This window comes from Ipomoea triloba, chromosome 14 (assembly GCF_003576645.1).
Source record: "Ipomoea triloba cultivar NCNSP0323 chromosome 14, ASM357664v1".
Taxonomy (NCBI): Eukaryota; Viridiplantae; Streptophyta; class Magnoliopsida; order Solanales; family Convolvulaceae; genus Ipomoea; species Ipomoea triloba.
Window position 1 is genome coordinate 4047995 of NC_044929.1, and position 19782 is coordinate 4067776.

Below are 19782 nucleotides of genomic sequence, written 5' to 3' on the forward strand. Positions count from 1 at the left end.
TATATATATATATATATATATATATATATATATATATATATATATATATATATATATATATATATATATATATATATATATATGATTTGAGTTGTAAGCTATTATCGAGACAAATAATCATCTATCTAACCGATTAATTACACTTTTTCAACTTTTGGGAACCAATTGCCCTATAATACTAAACCCTCATCCCAACTCAATGGAACAAAAACTAAAAATTTCTTACCTTTATGAGGAAACTATAAGCATATTGTGCAGATAAGGTATCACTACACCTATAAGCTTCCCATGTTTTGGAATATGAGAATCCAGTTCCAGCAGGTTGATCCAAAAATATAATGTTGGCCACCTACTTATTTTGTAAAGAACACAAACATTTTTATATATTACCTTCTGCACCTAAAAATAGATATACTATGGAATAATGTTAAAGATTGAAAACTAACCTTGGTCCATGCATAGGGGTTCAACTCCAAAGCTGGGATGTCCCCAGTAGTGGAATTTGCAGAATTAATGGTGAAAGGGCCTAGCTTCAACAAAACATCATAAACCCAATTAGGGGGAGTTTAATAATGTAATTAAGGTAAGTATAACCACTGATGCAAAAATCCCCCGCCTAGGCACTAGGCGCCTCTAGACCGAGGCTAATTGCTTCCTAGGCGATCGCCTAGTGCCTAACTCGGTCGACTGGGCCAAGCTGGCGGCCGATTCGACCGAATTCGGTTGAGTTAACTTACCCAACTCGGCAGAGTTAGCCGAGTTAACCTGGGCGAGTAAGCGTTTGTTAATTTTTTTATTATATTTATATATATTTAAATTTATTTATTTATATAAATAAAAGAAGTAAGAGATATATATAATATATTACGTATATAATATAATATATGACATACACACATACATGTTTTTTTTTTTGGATTAACCAGATAAACCCCACTCTGACTGTGTGAGTAGTGAGTAAACCCTCGCCCTGTGACCCTAGCTGGCAAAGGACCACAAGGAGGTACATGCATTATTTTTTCGCCTAGAACACTTTGGCGCTAAGCGCTAGTCTACCGCTTGACTAGCGCCTAAAGCCTACTACAACCCTGAATAAGACAAAGGCCCTGTTTGGTAAATAATCAACCAATTTTGTCTTATTACCACTATTAGTTGTTTGGTTAATAAGCTTTTTATAACTCTAAAATATTAAAATTCAAAAGGCTACTCAAAGCAGCCTTTTTAATTAGCTTTTTGAGAAAAAAATTTATACCAAACAACTATTAGCTAACAGCTAATCTATCAAACAACTTTCTACAATCAACTAATGTTATTAACAAATCATACCTTCTAACTCAAACAGCCAACCCAATCAGCCAACAGTCATTTACCAAACAGGGCCGGAAACAAAAATGATATGATAATGAATGAGAGATGGAAAATACCAATCTCATAGAGGATACCGGAGAGAGCAGAGCAACCTGGGCCTCCAGTGAGCCAAAGCAAGAGTGGGTCATTTTCTGGGCTCCTCTCAGATTCAATGAAGTAGTAAAACAGTTGAACTTGTTCAAATTCTCCCACACCTATGTAACTAAGCCAAACAACAACATCATCAAATCTTAGGTATAACCGATAACCTGACACTGCAGAAAGAAACAAAGTGTTACCCAGTTTGGAGTTGGAATGGTAGTTTTCCTGGGAAACCTGGTAAGGTGTCAACCACCCAATGTGAACATGTTGGAGCCAAAAACAGTAGCATCAACACAAGGATTTTCATTGGCGAAGCCATGATGACAATGCTAGCGTGTTTTCATGGGGCATTTAATAATACTCCCTCGCTCTCCAACTACTCCATCACAATATCTTCCTACATATATTCCACACGTTTTTTTTGGGTGTACAGCTTGGCAGATTTAAGGCAACCCCTATTTCTTAACATTGAGTGGTGTAAACTGCACGGCCCCACGAGGAGGCGCGACCACATTTAAACAAATTTATATATATATATATATATATACAAAAATTGTAACGGAAAATGATACCGTAAAAAGAGGATAATTGCCATAATACACATACATATACAACATCAATGACATTTTCACATTGATTTTTTAAATTCCTAAGCTCATAAAAATATCAAATATGTACTAATTCCAAAAGCGACTGCTAGGACGACCACAGCCTCAACAATCAACATCAGGTTTAGTTCATCTGTCGACATTCACATTTTGATCCGTCGACATTCACATGATAAAAATAATTTTTCACGTCCATTGCGCGAATGAGATAATGCCTAATGTTTATTATTAAATTAGTATTTTAAAGTATATCAATGCAAGAATATATAAGAGATGTTTATGCATATGTAATTAAGTGTTGAATTTGTTTATTTAAATCGGAAATTCAAAGTTCATGAATACAAGATAATATATGAAAGATTGATTATAATTGTCACTAAAATAAATATTTACAATTTTGTAAAAACGTTAATCTAAATACTTAGTCTAAAAATGATAGTATAAATAAATATTACTTTTTCGTTTGAATTTCTCTAAGCCTTTTTTAATTCTCTTTCAGGTAGCATTGTTATTGCTTTTATCTTCAGTACTTGTTTTTTTAAAAATTTATTTATTGGTATTTGGTAATGTGTCATGTGCAATTGAGTTATTGTAGTAGTATAGAGGGCAACGCCATGCAATGAGATTATGATGTAGGAAGTTGTCGATTTGTCTCGTTGTGTTTATATATATATGACTAAGATCTTAGTTGTACTATAGACTCTTAATCTTGCAAGCGACTATTGATATTTGACAGTGGTAGTTTTCTTCCTACATGTTTCATGTGCTGTGAGATGTGTGTCGTACATTTTCTTGTGAAAGTATTGAACAAAATATTAATATTTATTATATTTATAGAATGTTAATGAGTAATACATTTTGTTCTAGTTCCATAGCTTGTTTACTTGATAGTAACAATAATAGCTTTGCAGCTAGTTCGAATACTAATGCTGCAATATGTTTAGTTTCATCAACAATTTCTATATCCATTTTGCACATGTTTAGTTTGAAGTTCATATTTTTGGAATTAGTATGAATGAGTATAGCACTCAATTTTGCGTGTGTGTGTGTGTGTTTTTTTTTTTTTTTGGTAAATTTTTTTATTGATTTTATACTAATCTTGGAGTACTCATGGCTGCCTTTTTATCACAATGCATGCAGTTAAATAGTTTTTCACTTTGTGCATAAACATTTTTAAACAATGACTACATCTTATATACCAATTATTTTTGTTGTTAAGATCGATGTTGATTTTGTCTTTAATCCAAACATGTTGATTGTAGAAAATAAAATGAATTGTAAATTTATATTAGTTCTATTATATTTAAAAAATGCACAATAAGTATTTTATATACAAGATTAATAAATGCTACAAAAGTAGCTATTTTTCAATTTTTTTTTGTAGGAAGTGGATAAAATGAATGACGGCAGTTTTTAATTTTGATAACATTGCTTATGCAAATGATCAATAGTTTGCCTTAAAAAATTTTGAGAGAATGGTTGCGGTGAATGCAAAGAACCCTATGGGCACACAACAGAAAGTTAACGGGCACCACAAATAACTGCAAACTGAAAAATCAGTTCATCTTTTGAATTTGACCTACAATTACGTTAATAAACTTCCTTGTATTTGAATATACGCAAAAAGCTTCCAAAATAAAACCACTACTAGAAAAGACAATAATAACCCCCTAAGACTAGTGCGTACACGCATAACCAAAAATAAAATCAAAATTACAATCAATCTTAGACCATTGAATATTACAATCCAACGTACACAATTAGTCCTCATAATCCTCTACAATGCATTAGTCCTCACCTGAATACATTTCTTAATACAATATATAATGTCTACAAATATTATTATCATTAAAGAATATAAGAAAATATATGGTGGATGTATGTGCATAGTAACAATAATGTAAAAGATAATAGAAGTTATAACGGTAGGGGTATTTTTGTTCATAAAAATATACAGTACAAATATTAAAGCATAATGTACAAAATGATTAGCACTAAAAACATGGACATAAATTAGGGATATAACTTTGATTGAGACTTATTATGTTTTTAGATATTAATGATTAGTAATGAAAAAAAATCTTTTAAAATTTTGTAAAAATAAATCTCTAAACCTTTGTGTTTTGACACAATTATACTTATATGTGCCACTCCCATATGCGAGGTTGTGGGCTCGAGTCTCAGTGGAGGCAGTATTGACTCTTTGTACTTGTTGAGAAAGTAATTATGAACAAATACATATATGTGCATATCAATTATTTGATTCTTTTTTTTCCAAACGAAATACTTTTTCAAAACTAGAGTAGTTTAACCTATTTTTCAAACTGCCAAATACCTTGTGGTCTAATGGTACCCGGTTGTACTCCAAAATGGAAGGGAGTGGATTCAAGTCTAGTGGAAGTAATTCAGTAATTTACAATCAAAATCGTCTCACAAATAAAGAATCGTAAAATAAGTTTTTGCCATTATTTATATATTATATTATATGCTACCCGAAGACCATCCATACGCAAACATCATGCAAGCCATGGCTATTCTCAGCTCTCTCTGGTAGGGCATGTTTGCCGTAAGATATTCAATCATCGCCATTGCCGAAGAAAGGCTTAGAGTGTTGGCCACCAAGAAAACAGTGAGGGATGATGAGGAAACCTTCAATTCATCACCGGATTTGTTCTTCTTCTTGTATATGTAGTCTGGGGGATTGATCCCAGCTTGAAAAGTGACTTGGACTAAGAGCGCCGCTACCACCAGTAGCGCGTTGCGAGCATCGCTCGTGGTGTCCCTCGAGTACTTCAACTTGAAATACTCGATCCAGTCTTCCGGCTTATCATTCGGGAGCTGGTTCGGTAACATATCTGCTCTGTCGCCATCCCTACTCGTGTTTCCCATCTCCACCGATGCCATATTTGTTTCCCAGGGATTTCAAAACATGCATATAATCCATGCCCTGTATATATAGGCCTTGTTTAGTAAATGGCTGTTAACTTTTTTTTTTTTTGAAAATTAAATAGTTGTTAAGGGTTGATAGTTATTTGATATAATTTTTTTTTCAAAAAGTTAATTGAAAAAGTTATTTTTTGAATTTTAGCATTTTGGAGTTACAATTTAGTACTACTAACTCTGTTATCTGTTCATAGGCTACTTTCTCAACATGCTTCTGTTCATAGCTACTTTCTCAACCTACTGAAGCACAAAGAGTCAACGGAAGTTACAAAAAGTTTTAACTAAACATTTATATTAATTTTTAACTAAGTCAAATAGCTAATAGTGGTCAAATAAGTCAAAATTAAATGATAAATACTAGTTTGGAACAATAAGGTACTATGTCATTCACTCATTCCTAACCAACCAAAATCCACATTGACCTGTTGACTTTCCTATCCTCCAAGTCTAGCCATAGAATGATAAAATATCTACAAATTGCAAAATCCACTGCTAGGAGTGCTAGCACGACCACAGCCTCAACTCCACATTTAATTTAGGGTGCGTTTGGTTCACACATGGGAATCGGAATCGGAATGGGTATCAAATACTTGGTAATTGTAATGGATTTTGGTGAAAGTATTTAGCATGTTTGGTAGTTTGGTGGAATGAGAATGATTATTAATAGTTGAAGAAGAAAGGAGGAAGGGAGATGAAACCCTTATTTAATAAGGGTATAGGTTTTGTCATTAATGGGGTATTCCAAACCCATAATAGCATTCACAAAACCTATCAACCAAACACAAGCTATCACTTTCATACCCATTCCTTATGTCTAAACCCACCAACCAAACACACCCTTAGTTATGACTTTCACATTTATAATTTATGATTATGATAAAATTTATATTTATTTCTAAAAAAGTAATTTTAGTCTCATGATTATTGTTGTATTGCACATTTATAAATTATATACTATGGACCATAGTCCATAAATCATGAATAAATGTTCATGAAGGTTTCTTTTGTGTACCAAAAATAATGAACCTGCAATAAAAAATGAACATTCAATGTATAAAAAATGAATATTATGTCATGGTCCATAGTATAATCATTGGTATACAGCAAATTATAACATAAATCTTGGTCTACCTTGCATCGTAGATTATAATCCAAAATAACATTCACATTGAAGTAGGTATATAATATGTTAACTACATGTACATAATTTATTATATTAACTATAAATGCATAATATGCTAAGTTGTTAACTGCAAATACATAATATGTTAATTGTAGTATACACAATTTATTAATTGAATATACATAATATGTTAACTGTAATCTATAGGCACATAATTTAAATGTCGTTATGAACTATGGTCCGCAATGCAAAATAGACCATGATCCATAGTATAAAAATTGTTGGTATACCTAGTACCTACCCAATAGTGAGAAACTGAGACAGAAAAATGTTGGGTAACCATATGCTATAGACCTGAGAGATTGATTATGGCTTGTTTGTTATGCCTAAAAGGGAGATGAGAACTGAATGAATTGTATTGAATGAGATGATTCAAATATACAATGAGAGAATCATATACAGATTTACAGGGATATATATAATGAGATCATATACAGATTACAGGGATATATATAATGAGAGAATCTCAGGCAGACTAGAATAGAGAATCACAGGAAGCCTGGAATGGAAGTCATAATCTAACTCAAATACATGCGTTCTAAGTTGTAAGTTGTTTCTATATTCTTCTTATAAAAAATTTTCTAATTTCTATTCTTTTTCTGTTTTCCTAGCAGAAGCCTAGGATTTGGGAAGCTCAGTGACAGTAATTGGTATATATAAAAGGTAATTTCAATATGGGAAACACCTTCCTATATTGCAATGCATTGTATCCCTAAAAGAGTTACATACAATAACAAAACTGACCAACATGTTCACTACTAGAAACCACTATTACTTTGTAAAATTGAAAATATAATGCTTATATTAGAAAATGTATTTTTTTTAAACAAACGAAAAGGAGTATATTAATTAACGGTTCAGAACATGATCGATGAAAGGAAAAGGGACCAAAAAGCAATTCGAACAGTGACAAGGCTTCCCTAGCTAACAAGTGGATAACCCTATTCGCAAAAGTAAGTATCCAAATAAAAACTAAAAAACAAATGAAATAAAATCCTGTATAAGCAGAGAATATACCGTGACAGTGGATCAATTTGGAAGAAAATGATGTTTGTATTATGCCATGTTCAAGCAAAAGTCATACTGAATGTCTGAATGACTGCTATCTATAAAATGGCTTACAAGCAGGAATGTATTACTTATATGATGCCATTAAATCCTTAAAGTGAGCCAGGAGTTCATCAACTGTCATGACTTTGTGATCAGGAATGTCTCTCACTCGGACGCTAACCTGATAAAAATCAAGGAAAGAGGCATGAAATTTAGTTCTAGTCGTTGAAGACAATATACAATTAGGATGATAAGTGCAGATCAAGATACTTTTAGATACAAGTGTTGTAACAAGATCAAGAGTAACAAAAGATCATGCCAAACACGAGCAAGAGCAATACTGCCACCAAGCCAAAACTGTGAACCATAGTTATTCCTTCAATTTTTCTCATATACCATCTCAATGACTTTCACTTTTCTGCCTTCACTTTTGATTTTCTACCTCCCAAAAGAAATGGAGATTATAACTTAATTCAATTTAGATGTTACACCATAGGAGGGCAGGACAAATTGATGGGTCCTTGTAAGCATTAATAGATTCATAATGCATTTTGTATTTCTTTTTTTTTTTTCCAAGTTTTTAGTTAACCTGTGGTTCTTGTTGAAGCACAGTTTTTGTTCAAGACAAATACTCCAGCCACAGGTTCAAACAAGTTAGATGCACTTCCAATATTTTTTTCATACCATACCATTTATCTAATGAGTCAGTCAACCTGGGGTTCAGTTCAAATTCTGTTTCTTTTTATGACATGTCAAATGAAAAGAGTAGGCATCACAAAACAGAGAGCTTTGCTTTCAGATAAAGTTTGTTCGCCCAGCATCTGACAGCCTATTCAATATAAAGGCATTTCTGAAATGCTTTGATGGGGAAATTCTTGAAAAAGAAGGGTTCCCTTCATATCTTACCTAAAAAGCCGTAAATGAGTCTTGTGATAATATGCTAGCTTAAAGTCAATTGTGATGACTAACCACCATCTTGGAAGAAATAGCAAAAATGGCATTGTGAGTAGCTATTTTGTGGTACAAATATATGTGAAGTCCACTTCCGAATTGGATTAGGGTCAAAGTGAATTCGGATGCTTTGTGGTAAGGCAAAGAGATTGATAATTGTACGCTCAAGACGGATAATGAGCGAATGAGAAATTGATTCTCAAAGTAAACCCCTTTAAGTTGAAAAATGAAAGTGGAAAAACTTAAAACAAACACTTGTCCCACATTGAAAAAGCAAAGGGGTTTACACCACTATATATTCACGAGCCTTTTAGAAGGAGGTTGAATTGTAGCGGGCAGGGAGGGGGGTTCATATCAAATCCCAACTTTCGAAAATATTTTACTATTCGGTTCTTGACTGGTTTTTAACCAGTATTAATGTCATGTTAAATGTTATTTAATCCATGTCTCCTATATATACCTTGGATGTAGCAGGTGATTTTCAAGATATGAAAAAAAAAAAAAACATTAGCTTTCTCTCTCAAAACCTTGCTCATCTTCTTCCTCAACCTCTGTATTCTAAACCTGTTCTACTTCGCGCGGGCTCACTTGTTTGAGTGTTCAAACATGGTCGTAGTACGTTTTATCCTGGAAAACCTAGGCTACAACACTCCTAGTACCTTTGGGATGGATATAGCAAATAAAGTTTTAAGGAGAGTGTTTTGCTCAACTCGTACTATTCCTCAACCTTTCATCCTTGTGCTTGTATTTTTCTAAAAATAATCTTTCGTAGGATTATTTCGTTACACACCATACCAAGATGTGAAAAGTGAAATTTAAATGCCTAGACTATTTCTACAAGGTTAAGTTAGTTCTAAAGGATCAAGAGGCACATGCTTATACCACCATTAAGTTTCTGAACCTTGAGCAGTGTCTTCTAATTAATACTCCCCTTATCAAATATAGATTTAACGACGAGTTAATACCAGCCGGGATCCTCAGAGTATAGTGGCACCAGCACGTTTAGTTCTAAACTTTTCATTTAACCATCAGTGGTCCTTCAACTTTCAAAATTAATCACTCGTGAATCGTGATCCTTCCGTTAGTTTAAGTAAGGGCAAAGTTAAGACTAAGGATGGTTAAAAATGTGAAAGTTGAAGGATCAGGGTGGTTAACTTGAAAGTTGAAGGATCACGGGTGTTTAATTGAAAGTTGAAGAACCACATGTGATTAAATTTAGGACTAAACTTGACAATACCTCTATACTCAAAGGACACTGGTATTAACTCATTTAACAACAGTGACTTATTGTCAAGATATTACTAGTTAGCACATGCGTCCACATGCCATTAGATCGTAAAAGGAATGTACATATGCAGTCATGTAGAACAGAATGTGTTATTTGTAAATTAATATGGATCAAGACAAAAGCAAAGAGTAGAAGCCATACCTCTCCAGTAGTTGCTTCCTTTTCACCAACCACTAATATGTAATTGTACTGTGCAACCTGAGCTTCCCGTACCTGTAGCAATCCAGAATGTCAGTAATCCAAATCAAGAAATAGAATAGGAACTGAGCAAATGTAAACTCAATCACACATCAAATTACAGTTCGAGTGTTTCATGCAAAATAAAATAAACCCTATTTCATAAATGTAAATATAGTATATATGTTAGTTCTTTACTCACTTTTTTCTGGATTGTCCTGTCAGATGTATCAACATCAACATGAAAACCCGCTTCATGAATCCGATCACGCAGCTAATCACACATAAGAGAAGATACATAATTATCACCAAGATTTAAATTGCAACAGAGAATATAGCAGTCACTCCAATGAGATAGATATGAGATGTGATAAATTTACCATTAGAAAAAGAACAACCAAACTACATTATGAGAAACAACAAGATAGAAAAGCAAATCTGCTCTATACAAACCTCCATGCCATATGCTTGAGATTTGTCAGATACAGGGCAGACCATTGCCTGACGTGGACTTAGCCAGAAAGGCCACTTCCCCTTGAAGTGCTCCAAAAGTATAGCAAACATGCGTTCAACAGAACCAAGGATAGCTCTATGTATCATAACTGGTCTCTCCCTCTTACTCTCATCTTCTGCTGAATAAGATAAGTTGAAGCGCTGAGGAAGTTGAAAGTCCAACTGAAAAACATTGTGAAAAAAATATTTACAAAATGTGACAATTTGCAGTTTAGTAGTTAAAAAGATATGAAAAAAAGCATATTTAAGAATATCAATATTTTGTAATAAGCGTGACAGTAAAAATGTCAATAGAGATAAACAAAAACCAAGAGAAGCTGAAGCAGAAAAACCTGTAATGTTGCACATTGGAATTTCCTCTTCATTGCATCACAAACACTAATATCAATTTTTGGCCCATAAAATGCTCCATCACCCTCATTTATCTGATAGAATCAAGTTTAAGGTGAGTGGCAAGATACAAAAGAAAGGAAAAACAAATAAGTGCCCAATGAGAAACAATCTTCAAGACTTTAACATAGCAAAGTACAACAGTAAGGAATTTTTACAGTAATATTGTCAAATGACTATTGCATTAACAATCAAAAATGAGTAATTATGTGAGATATGAAATGCTAGAGAAAATTATCCACAAAAATTTGACAAATTTAACCAGATTCTACAGAACGGTATCAGCTAACATGAAATTTGATTTTCTGAAGGTATGCATGAATAAATAATAGCAGTATATAATCTGTTATAGGATACAGGATACTGATGATCCACCTATACATAATCAATGTAGACCAAGACTCAGCAAAAGGAATATTGATCAAGGCCATTTATTTTTAATACAAAATAGCATAGGGCTTTTTAAAAAGTCAATAACTAAAGTGAGAGTGCAACCTAGGAACTTATAACAGAAAATACCATTTGATCATGCAAGAAATACAGAGGAAAAAATGAAAAATAATGAAACAAACCAAAAATTACCATCACTTCAAATACTATTTTAATGTTAAATAATTTACAGGCAAAAATGTAGTTGCTACCATAGGGCATTTAAAAAAGTCAATAACTAAAGTTAAGGACAACTGCATACAACTTTACTAGGCAAAGAAGCACAAAACATCAATGCATTAATTCAAAGGATAAGATTTTAATGGCAAACCTCCCAGGGCTTCCCAAATTCATTGAGTGCATCTGTAAGAGCGGCTTCAGCCTTTTCCCATGTTTCCAAGTCCCCAAGATATTTTTCTGGTCTCTGGAATTGAACTCAAAGGTCAATTCTTGTGGTTGTACCAAAGTGATCAACATTTACATGTAAGAAAAGAAGTGAAAACCATACTGTAGATAACTTCAGATCATAGGTGAAGCCAAATATCTCGTAGACATGATTGATGAATTCTAATCCACCTTTGACTTCGTCCTTGATCTGTAACAGCAAAATAGGTTAAAGAATTTTGTAATTTCCAAAGATTGAAGCTAAAATGCTAAATATCCACGCTCCTTACTCACCTGTGACTCCCTGCAGAAGATGTGAGCATCATCCTGCAAATGTGTAGAGTTAGAACATAGTAGCATCAGAACAGACATGTTAGAGCACTAAAAGACGAAAGAAAGAGAGGAAAATAATTTTTCTAAAATATGAGCAATTAGGGTCTCAAACAAGCCCCCAAACTATTATGGGAAATGCAATTAGACCATTGAACTATAAAAAATAAATAAATAAATAAAGAAGTTTCAAAAACCATCAAACTTGAGAAGAAAAAAAATGCAATTCACCCCTTTTTACCTATTATTAGTCTATTACCCATAAACTTCTTATTAGGATGCCAACTCAGAGAATATGGCAGGTTAATGTTAAAATGGATTATCTTACATGCCATCCTAGATTCCTAGGTGTACATTTTAACCTTCAAAAGCTTAAATGACATGTTAATAATAATAATAATAATAGCATCATCATCATCATTATTATTATTTAACACAGAAATTCCAGATCCTCCATCATCAAGAACACAGCAAGCACTGCCGCCATATCAGAAACTCCAGACCACTTTTGTCAAGAGGTCTGGAAGAGAAATCAATCTCAATTTCTCTTCCAGACCTCTTCATCCATATCTGGACGAAGAGAAGAAGCACTGTCATGACAGCGCCAACATTAAAATTAAAAATAAAAACAAACAACAAACAAACAAGCAAGCAAACACACATCTCTGAGACTGGAGGCCCAAGGGCCAATCCTCCATCGTCTAAGAGGAAGGAAGAAGGGAGATCCTTATCAAAAGAAAGAGATGAAGAAGTTTGGTTTTAACAATAATAATAACAACAACAATAATAATGATATTGATAACATTATTGTTGTTATTGTTACTACATCAGATGATGAGTGATGTAAAATCAATAAAAACAGTCCAATATCAGTTTAGAAAGGCAACTTGTTGATTACAGGTAAAAGGGGGCCAATTGCTAGTTGAATGGCCTAATTGCATTTCCCAAATAGTTCAAGGGTTTATTTGACCCTTATCCCAAATTATGAAACAACCATTTCATGCTGCTCTGGTCAGGAAGAAGCTCAGTCAAGATAGCAAAGCCCTAAATGTGAAATAAAAGCGCCCTCTCCCTCAAAAGAAACATAGAAATTACCTGCTGAAATCTTCTGACACGTGTTAATCCAGTAAGTGCACCACTGGCTTCATTTCTATGCAGAACACCGAAGTCTGCTAGCCTAAGTGGCAATTCTGCATGGTTCAACAATTGGTAAATCTTTCAGTTCCATATGCATAGCACTTAAAAGTACAGTAAAAGGCATTTTAAAGAAAGCTTAATTCTTAAAACATATAAGCTAAGAGAAAGCTCATTATAAGTTATAACATATACACTAATTGCAAGGACGATGCATATTTAAATTCAACCTACCTCTGTAGGAACGAACTCTATGGTCAAAGATTAAGCAATGTCCCGGGCAATTCATTGGCTTGAGGCCAAATTCTTGTTTATCAATCTGCACAAGGCATGAATCCTAGAAAGTTACTACCAAAGGACTAAGAAAGCTGAAAATTCAAAACTATTCTTATATCTCCAATAGCTTCAATGTTTTAAATTCATGGCTAAGTGCATTTGCCTCACACAGAAGTACTTCCAAAAACAATCAAGTAGTTCTGCTTTCTTGTTCAGATCAACCAAAACGTGTACCTTATTATAAATTGAGTACAGTTTCCTAAGAAGAGAGAATGTCAGAATGCCTTACCTCAAATACAAACATATTCTCCTTATAGTTTGCAGCATGACCAGAAGTTTCCCAAAGCTGCATATTGTATACATTTGGGCTCCAAACCTGTCATAAGAGTATAAAGCATGAGCTCATGAATGTAGGCAAGGGAGGATTACTTTTATTTATACATAAACTAGCTAAATGTTAAACCAAGATTTCTGCCAATAATAAGTCAGCACCAGCACCTTCACATGAAAACTAAAAATTAGAACAAAATACCTCTTCATAACCTCGCTTCCAGTACTGACCACGTATAAACTCCAAGAGCTTGTTGCAAACTCTAGCGCCATGAGGGAGAAAGAAACAACTTCCAGGGCTAAACGCGAACAAAAATAGCAACATGAATATCATGGAAAATCTTGACCATCAAAAACTCATGACAAAAATTCACCTTCTAACCTTAAAGGGTGAAAAAAGAATAGCTCCTGCTTCTTTGTCAGTTCCCTGTGATCATATTTCTTCGCTTCTTCCAGCATTGCAAGGTATTCCTGCAAGAGATGTTAATCATGTAAATGCTCTTCAACAAATGCAGTTTTATGTCCTTGTAAATCCTTTTACAATGTTAAGCTCCCAATAAAATGAACATTTAACAAATATTTGAACAAAAGAACACTACAGCATAGAGAAATACTCCACCTCATGATTTTAAATCTTTCTTCTCTACCTAATAATTAAAAAAAGAAGTTAACAAAATAAATAAGTAGCACCTAACCCACCTATGGAAGTGATAATTAAAAACAAAGGTAACAAAATAAATCAATAGCACCTATGGAAGAACAATAAATTGGAAATGTAAGTAGAAAGAAGTAGCAATGTCCAAAACTGAGTCTTGTAAATATAGCATGAACACAGCAGTAAATGTAGAAAAGAACTGCATTTAGTTGACTGCAAAACTAACAAAACTCCAATTTGTGATATCAACTACTCAAAAAATTGCAACTAATTGCAGATTTGGAAAACCCTTTAAAGAACAGAAAGATTGAATGTCACCTTTAAGCGTTTCTGGTCAGGATAAGATATTCCATAAACCCTTTGCAAGCTTTCACGGTCTTTATCTCCCCTCCAGTATGCTGAGGAAGCCTAAATATCAAAGTAGGTAGAATCCAAATTATTAAATATACACACAGGAGTATTCAAAATACTTTTTATTGTTTACAAGTCCAAAGTATTACCTTTGTGCACCCAAATGCCTTAACAAAAGATGTATTTGGAATATGTGGTCCACGACATAGATCTACCAAGGGGCCACATCTGTATACTGTGATAGTTTTGTCTTCAGGTAAATCTTTAATAATTTCAACCTGAATAAAATGAAAATAGCAAGAAATAAGACATGCAATTCTCTCAAAAGAGAAACAAAACCATTTGGAATAACCAACGGTATAATTTGAACCTTAAATTTATTGTCAGAGAACATCTCAAGAGCTTGATCTCTAGTAACTTCAATGCGCTCAAAAGGTTGTTTCTCCTGAAAAAAGTTGCAGAAGTAGTCATCAAATAGACAACATACCATTTACAATAATATATGGTCAAGAGTTGCATTAATGGTACACTTAACATTATTCCACAATGCATTTTCTCGGTATGAAATATAATTTGATTGATTCATAACAATCTAAAAGCTGCCAAGAAAAAAAGTGATTTTTTCTAGTGATCCATATATGGTTAATTAGTCAATATAATTTTGCAATTGCACAGCAATAAAGTATGATTGTTCATATCATAGTTGCAGTAAGAGCTAGGCGCTAGTCGGGCAGTAGAGGAGCGCCTAGACGGCCTAGGCGGGCGCCTATGCGGCTAACTAAAAAAAAAAGCAGTGCACATGTGTGGGTGTATATATGTCATATTATATAAATTATACATATACATACATATATATATATATATATATATATAATGAAAAAAATTAGCAAGGCTGAGCCGATCGGATTAACTCGGTTAACTCAATCGAAATGGACGAGTTAACTCAGCCGAGTTAGGCGCTAGGTGGGCGCCTAGGAGGGAAATCGCCACAATCTAGGGGCGCCTAACCGATTTTTGCAACAGTGGTTCATATAGCCTAGACAACTTTGTAATCGCACCACAACATATAAAACAAAACAAGCAAAAAACACCAGTTCACACCAATTAGCTTTAATGCCTTCAGTTTGGAAGGATAAAATGACAGTATTTACGCATCCTTAAAAGTATATTCTGCAGAAAAACTAAATTCTAACAGTACAGATGATGCAAGAAGAATTTAAGAAGAAAGGAAGGCAAGTCTGAGTTCTATCTCAACAAAAGGCAACTTCAACTAATTAAAAGACAATACCGAGGCAGCTTTGGCTGCTTGCGCTTCAATCTGTTTAAAGTGATCTTCATTCAACCCAAGATCACCATAGAATGCATCGTAATAGAAACCCTGCACCACCAATTAGCCAAATAGTCACAATTTGACCAAGTATTGATAACAAAAAATTCTCAGCATAGGGGATATAAGGAAAGTAGGCATACATACAAGTTGTTACCACAATAAAATCCCATCTCACTAACCACTAATTATGCATTATCACTTTAATATAAACAAAGAAGCATACCTCCCCTCTTGTTGTACATGGACCAATGCACAATTTGCAGCCATACTTCATCTCCACAGACTGCAATTTAAGACGCACCAAAACTAAATTACTTCTTAGGGAAGCTAATCAAACACAAAGCACTAAAAATTCAGAACTTTTATTGCACTGAATTCTCAAAAAACCAGAAATTTATTACTAAATCAGCAATGGAGTTGAAAGAAACAGTGGACCTGGCCGAGAATATGCGCACTCGAGTGCCAGAAAGTATCCCGGCCCTCATCACTATCAAATGTGAATAGCTCGAGCTTGCAGTCACCCTCCAGTGGCCTGGACATATCCCAGAGCACACCGTTGACCTTTGAAATCAAAGCATTCGATGCCAAGCTCTTCGATAGCTCCTTCGCAATGTCAAGGGGCGTTGTATTCCATTTCTTCCCCTCCTTCACTGCCCCATTCGGTAACTCAATCCTTGGAAACGAGAAAATGTCAATTGAATGAAATCATAAACGGAAAAAAACAAGCATCATTTATGCATTTTCTATGCGATAGTAACAGGTAACTTTACTTGATGGGATCAGGGGAGAGAGAAAGGCGCTGCAATTGCTGCTGAGATTTGATGGATTCGAAGAGAGAGATTCGCTTAGGAATGACGCTTTGGAGATAAGCATCGTCCTTTGGGTGCTCCGGCGCGGAGTTGTTGGCGGCAGAGCTCTTGTCGGCCTTGCCCATTTGAAATGGCCGGAGAGAGAAGCGGTGGATGAAGATGGAGTTAGACGGCGAGGGATGACGGAAAGAGATGAGACGCCACAGGAGCTGCGGGGTTGTGCATACCATAAAGCAAAGCCAGCCGTTTTGAGAAGGTGTGGGTTTTAGAAGGTGAGTGAGTGAGTGAGGGTTTTGATTTGGCAGGCCGAGATTCCAAATCGGGTCGACACCACTGGGCCGACACTACTGTGCTAAATATTCCAACTTCAATCCCATCACTTCTCTAGTTCTCTCTCACGAGATGACTCCTCTCTCCTATTTTCTGGGTTTAGTTAGATTGAGAGGTTTGACTGAAATTATTTCTTTTATTGACTAAAATTATTTTTAATTGAGAAAAGGGTTAATTTGGCCTTCAAATATTTTTATAAAAAATCAATTAAGCTTTTAAACTTTTCACATATGATGTTTGTTTTGCACGTATTCCAATATATAATAGAGTAACATGGGAGGCGGCGATCGGTGGAGAAGGTAGCGTTGTCAACGGAGTAGGCAATGTAGTCGGCAGTCGACAGTCTTGCTAGGGAAGAAACGCGAGTTTAGAGTTTGTCTAAAATTTGTTCAACAATAAAAAACAAAAGCAATTTTGACTTAAAAAACGACGTCATTTAGATTTGTGATTTATTTCAAAAAAATTATCACATTTAGCGACGAAATCCATAATCCATCACTAAAATTTAAAAAAAAAATGCCTGGCATATTTAGCGACGAAAATGTATCTGTCGCTACAATATAAAAATAATCTCACTTGTAAATTTAGCGACGGATTTGAAAATATGTCGTTATATAGCTACGGATGCTAAAATATATCGCTATATTGTTTAAAAAACCATCTTCGTAACTCTAACGATATATAGCAACGGATATCGTCGCTAAAATGTATACACACACAAAAAAAAATCTCGCTTGAATATGTAGTGACGAATTCATATATCCGTCGATAAATTGCAACAGTTACAATTATGGAATAAACCCACAAAAAATCTGTTGCAAATATCTATATATTTTGCACCAAAATTTACCGCTAAAAGTAGCTACATATTTAACGACAAAAAATATTCTGTCGCAATATTCATCACAAATCCGTCACTAAATATCCATTTAATAATAATAATAATAACCTGTCACTAATTTGTTATTATTCTGTCGCTAAATTAGAAATATAAAGCGTTCGCCGCTACCTCCGTCGATATTTTCACGTATTTTTGTAGTGATGTGTATGAGGGACGACAACAAGTCAAAAAAATCCACTGCCAAACGCTAAAGTAAAATGCAAGACTACACCCACCCAAATTTGTCTCAAATTATTAACTACATTTTAGGGGACTCATATCACAAAGCAATCCAATTTCACACAAGTCAAACAAAAAATATTCACTGCCAAACTATTTAATATACAAATACCCATATCTATGCCTACAAATATACAAAACCCATATCTTTGCCTTCAAATATACAAAATCCATATCTCAACAAGTTTACCAATATCTCTGCCTTCAAATATACAAAATCTACTATACATTTTTGCTTTGCTAATATGAAAGGTTGGACAAGGTATAGGTTTATTACCTCTCTTTAGAGTCTGTTATCGTTTGTTATAGTTGCTCGCCGTCCGTGGAAGAAATTCGTCTGACTACTACAACCTCGTCTTCAAACTCTTACTACTACACCCTCGTCCGACTACCAATGGCTTCACCTTCAAGCTCCAATAAACAGCAATAGCCTTCGTCATGCTGTTAGCCTGCAATGTTCATTCGTCAATTTTAATTTTAGGTGAATGAAGTTGTTGGAGATAATTGATTTTGATAGTAAGCTTTGGGTTAGGGAGTTTCTTTTAAATTCTTTAAATTGTAACATCAATTTTAATTTCTTCTATTTCCTCTTACTATTTTTCATATACTATTTCATTTTTTAATCCTTTTTTTTTTCTGGCTGAGTGGCAAGCCAAATGTGTAAAGATGGTACCCAATACTAGTGGTTACACAATCAGTGGGTCTCATACTCTCATTGCACTAGGATTAATAGTTCATTGCCAAAGACCTTGTAGTCTAGTGGCATCCGGTGTACACTCCCATGTAGTAGGGAGTGGGTTTGAGCTTCAGTGGAAGCGACGGTTGACTTTTTGTGCTTCATTTGGTTGAGAAAGTTGTTATGAATTGGTTGAGAAAGTAGTTATGAACAGACATTACATTGTAACAAATTAGTAGTACTCAAAAAATAAAATAAAAAAAAGAAAGTTCATGTGTATAATTGCAACTGTGGAAAGTTTGATGGCTTCAACAAGGAAGGTTTTAGGTTGAAATCCCATATTGACATTACATTGTATAATTTTTTTTGAATACTGTACTTTTTAGTTATATAAATTAAGTATAGATTTGTAAAACAAAATGGTTATACGCCTTCTCCTCTTTCACTCACATGGCGTTTGGTTCGGAAAATATAATTATGAAGGAAAATAATTGTAATTTGGTGAAAAAAGAATAAAGTGATAATTTAAATTACATTGTTTGGTAAATAACTAATATAATGATTGAGAATTGAAATGTAAGAAGTGAATAAATACTGAAATGTCTTTGTATAATAATATAATAATAATAAGAATGGTAAAATAGTCATTTATCATGGACTTACAATTCCGTGGGAATTGTAATTCCTCCAACCAAACCATGAATTTGTAATTTCAAGGAGTTCAATAGGAATGAAATTACAATCCCATCATACCTTAGCCATTTTCAAACTTTAGCATTCATCACTTCACGCCTTCAATTCAGCTTCGGCAACCGTGTTCCTTCACTCCGGTGGTCTCCCAACGTTGCGCCTTCAGGCTTCTCAGTTCGGCGGCTCGCACTCCTCGTAGGCCGCAACGATTGCATAAGCTCCTCAACCCCTCTGCGGAGTCAGTATCAGGTCTCTCGTCTCCGTCGCGATTCGTCTTTCACAACATCTTTGGTTCAAAAACTAACCTTGAAGTCAGATTTTCAAAAAATTAATTTGTCAAATTTATTCATAATTGATTAAGTTTTAATTGTGATTGCGAATTGTAA

General features: G+C 34.2%; 3 protein-coding genes across 6 annotated transcripts in view; all 3 read right to left on the bottom strand.

Annotated features, from left to right (window-relative positions):
• The window catches only part of LOC116004251 (serine carboxypeptidase-like 2), a 5774-nt gene extending 3991 nt beyond the window's left edge, over positions 1 to 1783 (bottom strand). For 2 of the 4 annotated variants that reach the window (XM_031244219.1, XM_031244218.1), the window contains exons 1-4: positions 1647 to 1783; positions 1425 to 1570; positions 447 to 526; positions 227 to 349 (exon numbers count right to left, since the gene is read on the bottom strand). In XM_031244219.1, the coding sequence (XP_031100079.1) occupies positions 227 to 349; positions 447 to 526; positions 1425 to 1570; positions 1647 to 1768 (471 nt within the window). In that variant the 5' untranslated portion in view covers positions 1769 to 1783. Of the gene's footprint in view, positions 1 to 226; positions 350 to 446; positions 531 to 1424; positions 1571 to 1646 lie in introns of all 4 variants that reach the window. The other 2 variants (XM_031244220.1, XM_031244221.1) reach the window with 2 other exon arrangements.
• Positions 1784 to 4538: 2755 nt separating this feature from the next.
• Positions 4539 to 4961, bottom strand: LOC116004785. Its single transcript, XM_031244955.1, has one exon. It carries the CDS (start codon positions 4959 to 4961, stop codon positions 4539 to 4541), a length of 423 nt encoding a protein of 140 aa, XP_031100815.1.
• A 2195-nt stretch (positions 4962 to 7156) lies between these two features.
• Positions 7157 to 16866, bottom strand: LOC116004644 (threonine--tRNA ligase, mitochondrial 1). Its single transcript, XM_031244770.1, has 20 exons — positions 16542 to 16866; positions 16207 to 16444; positions 15995 to 16054; positions 15730 to 15819; positions 14812 to 14886; positions 14591 to 14719; positions 14409 to 14498; positions 13818 to 13906; positions 13638 to 13734; positions 13395 to 13481; positions 13064 to 13148; positions 12791 to 12885; positions 11660 to 11692; positions 11490 to 11576; positions 11313 to 11405; positions 10495 to 10587; positions 10103 to 10324; positions 9852 to 9923; positions 9614 to 9685; positions 7157 to 7414 (listed from the first exon to the last, which is right to left on the bottom strand). Exons 1-20 carry the CDS (start codon positions 16808 to 16810, stop codon positions 7319 to 7321), a joined length of 2172 nt encoding a protein of 723 aa, XP_031100630.1. The 5' UTR covers positions 16811 to 16866; the 3' UTR covers positions 7157 to 7318.
• Positions 16867 to 19782: the final 2916 nt, after the last annotated feature.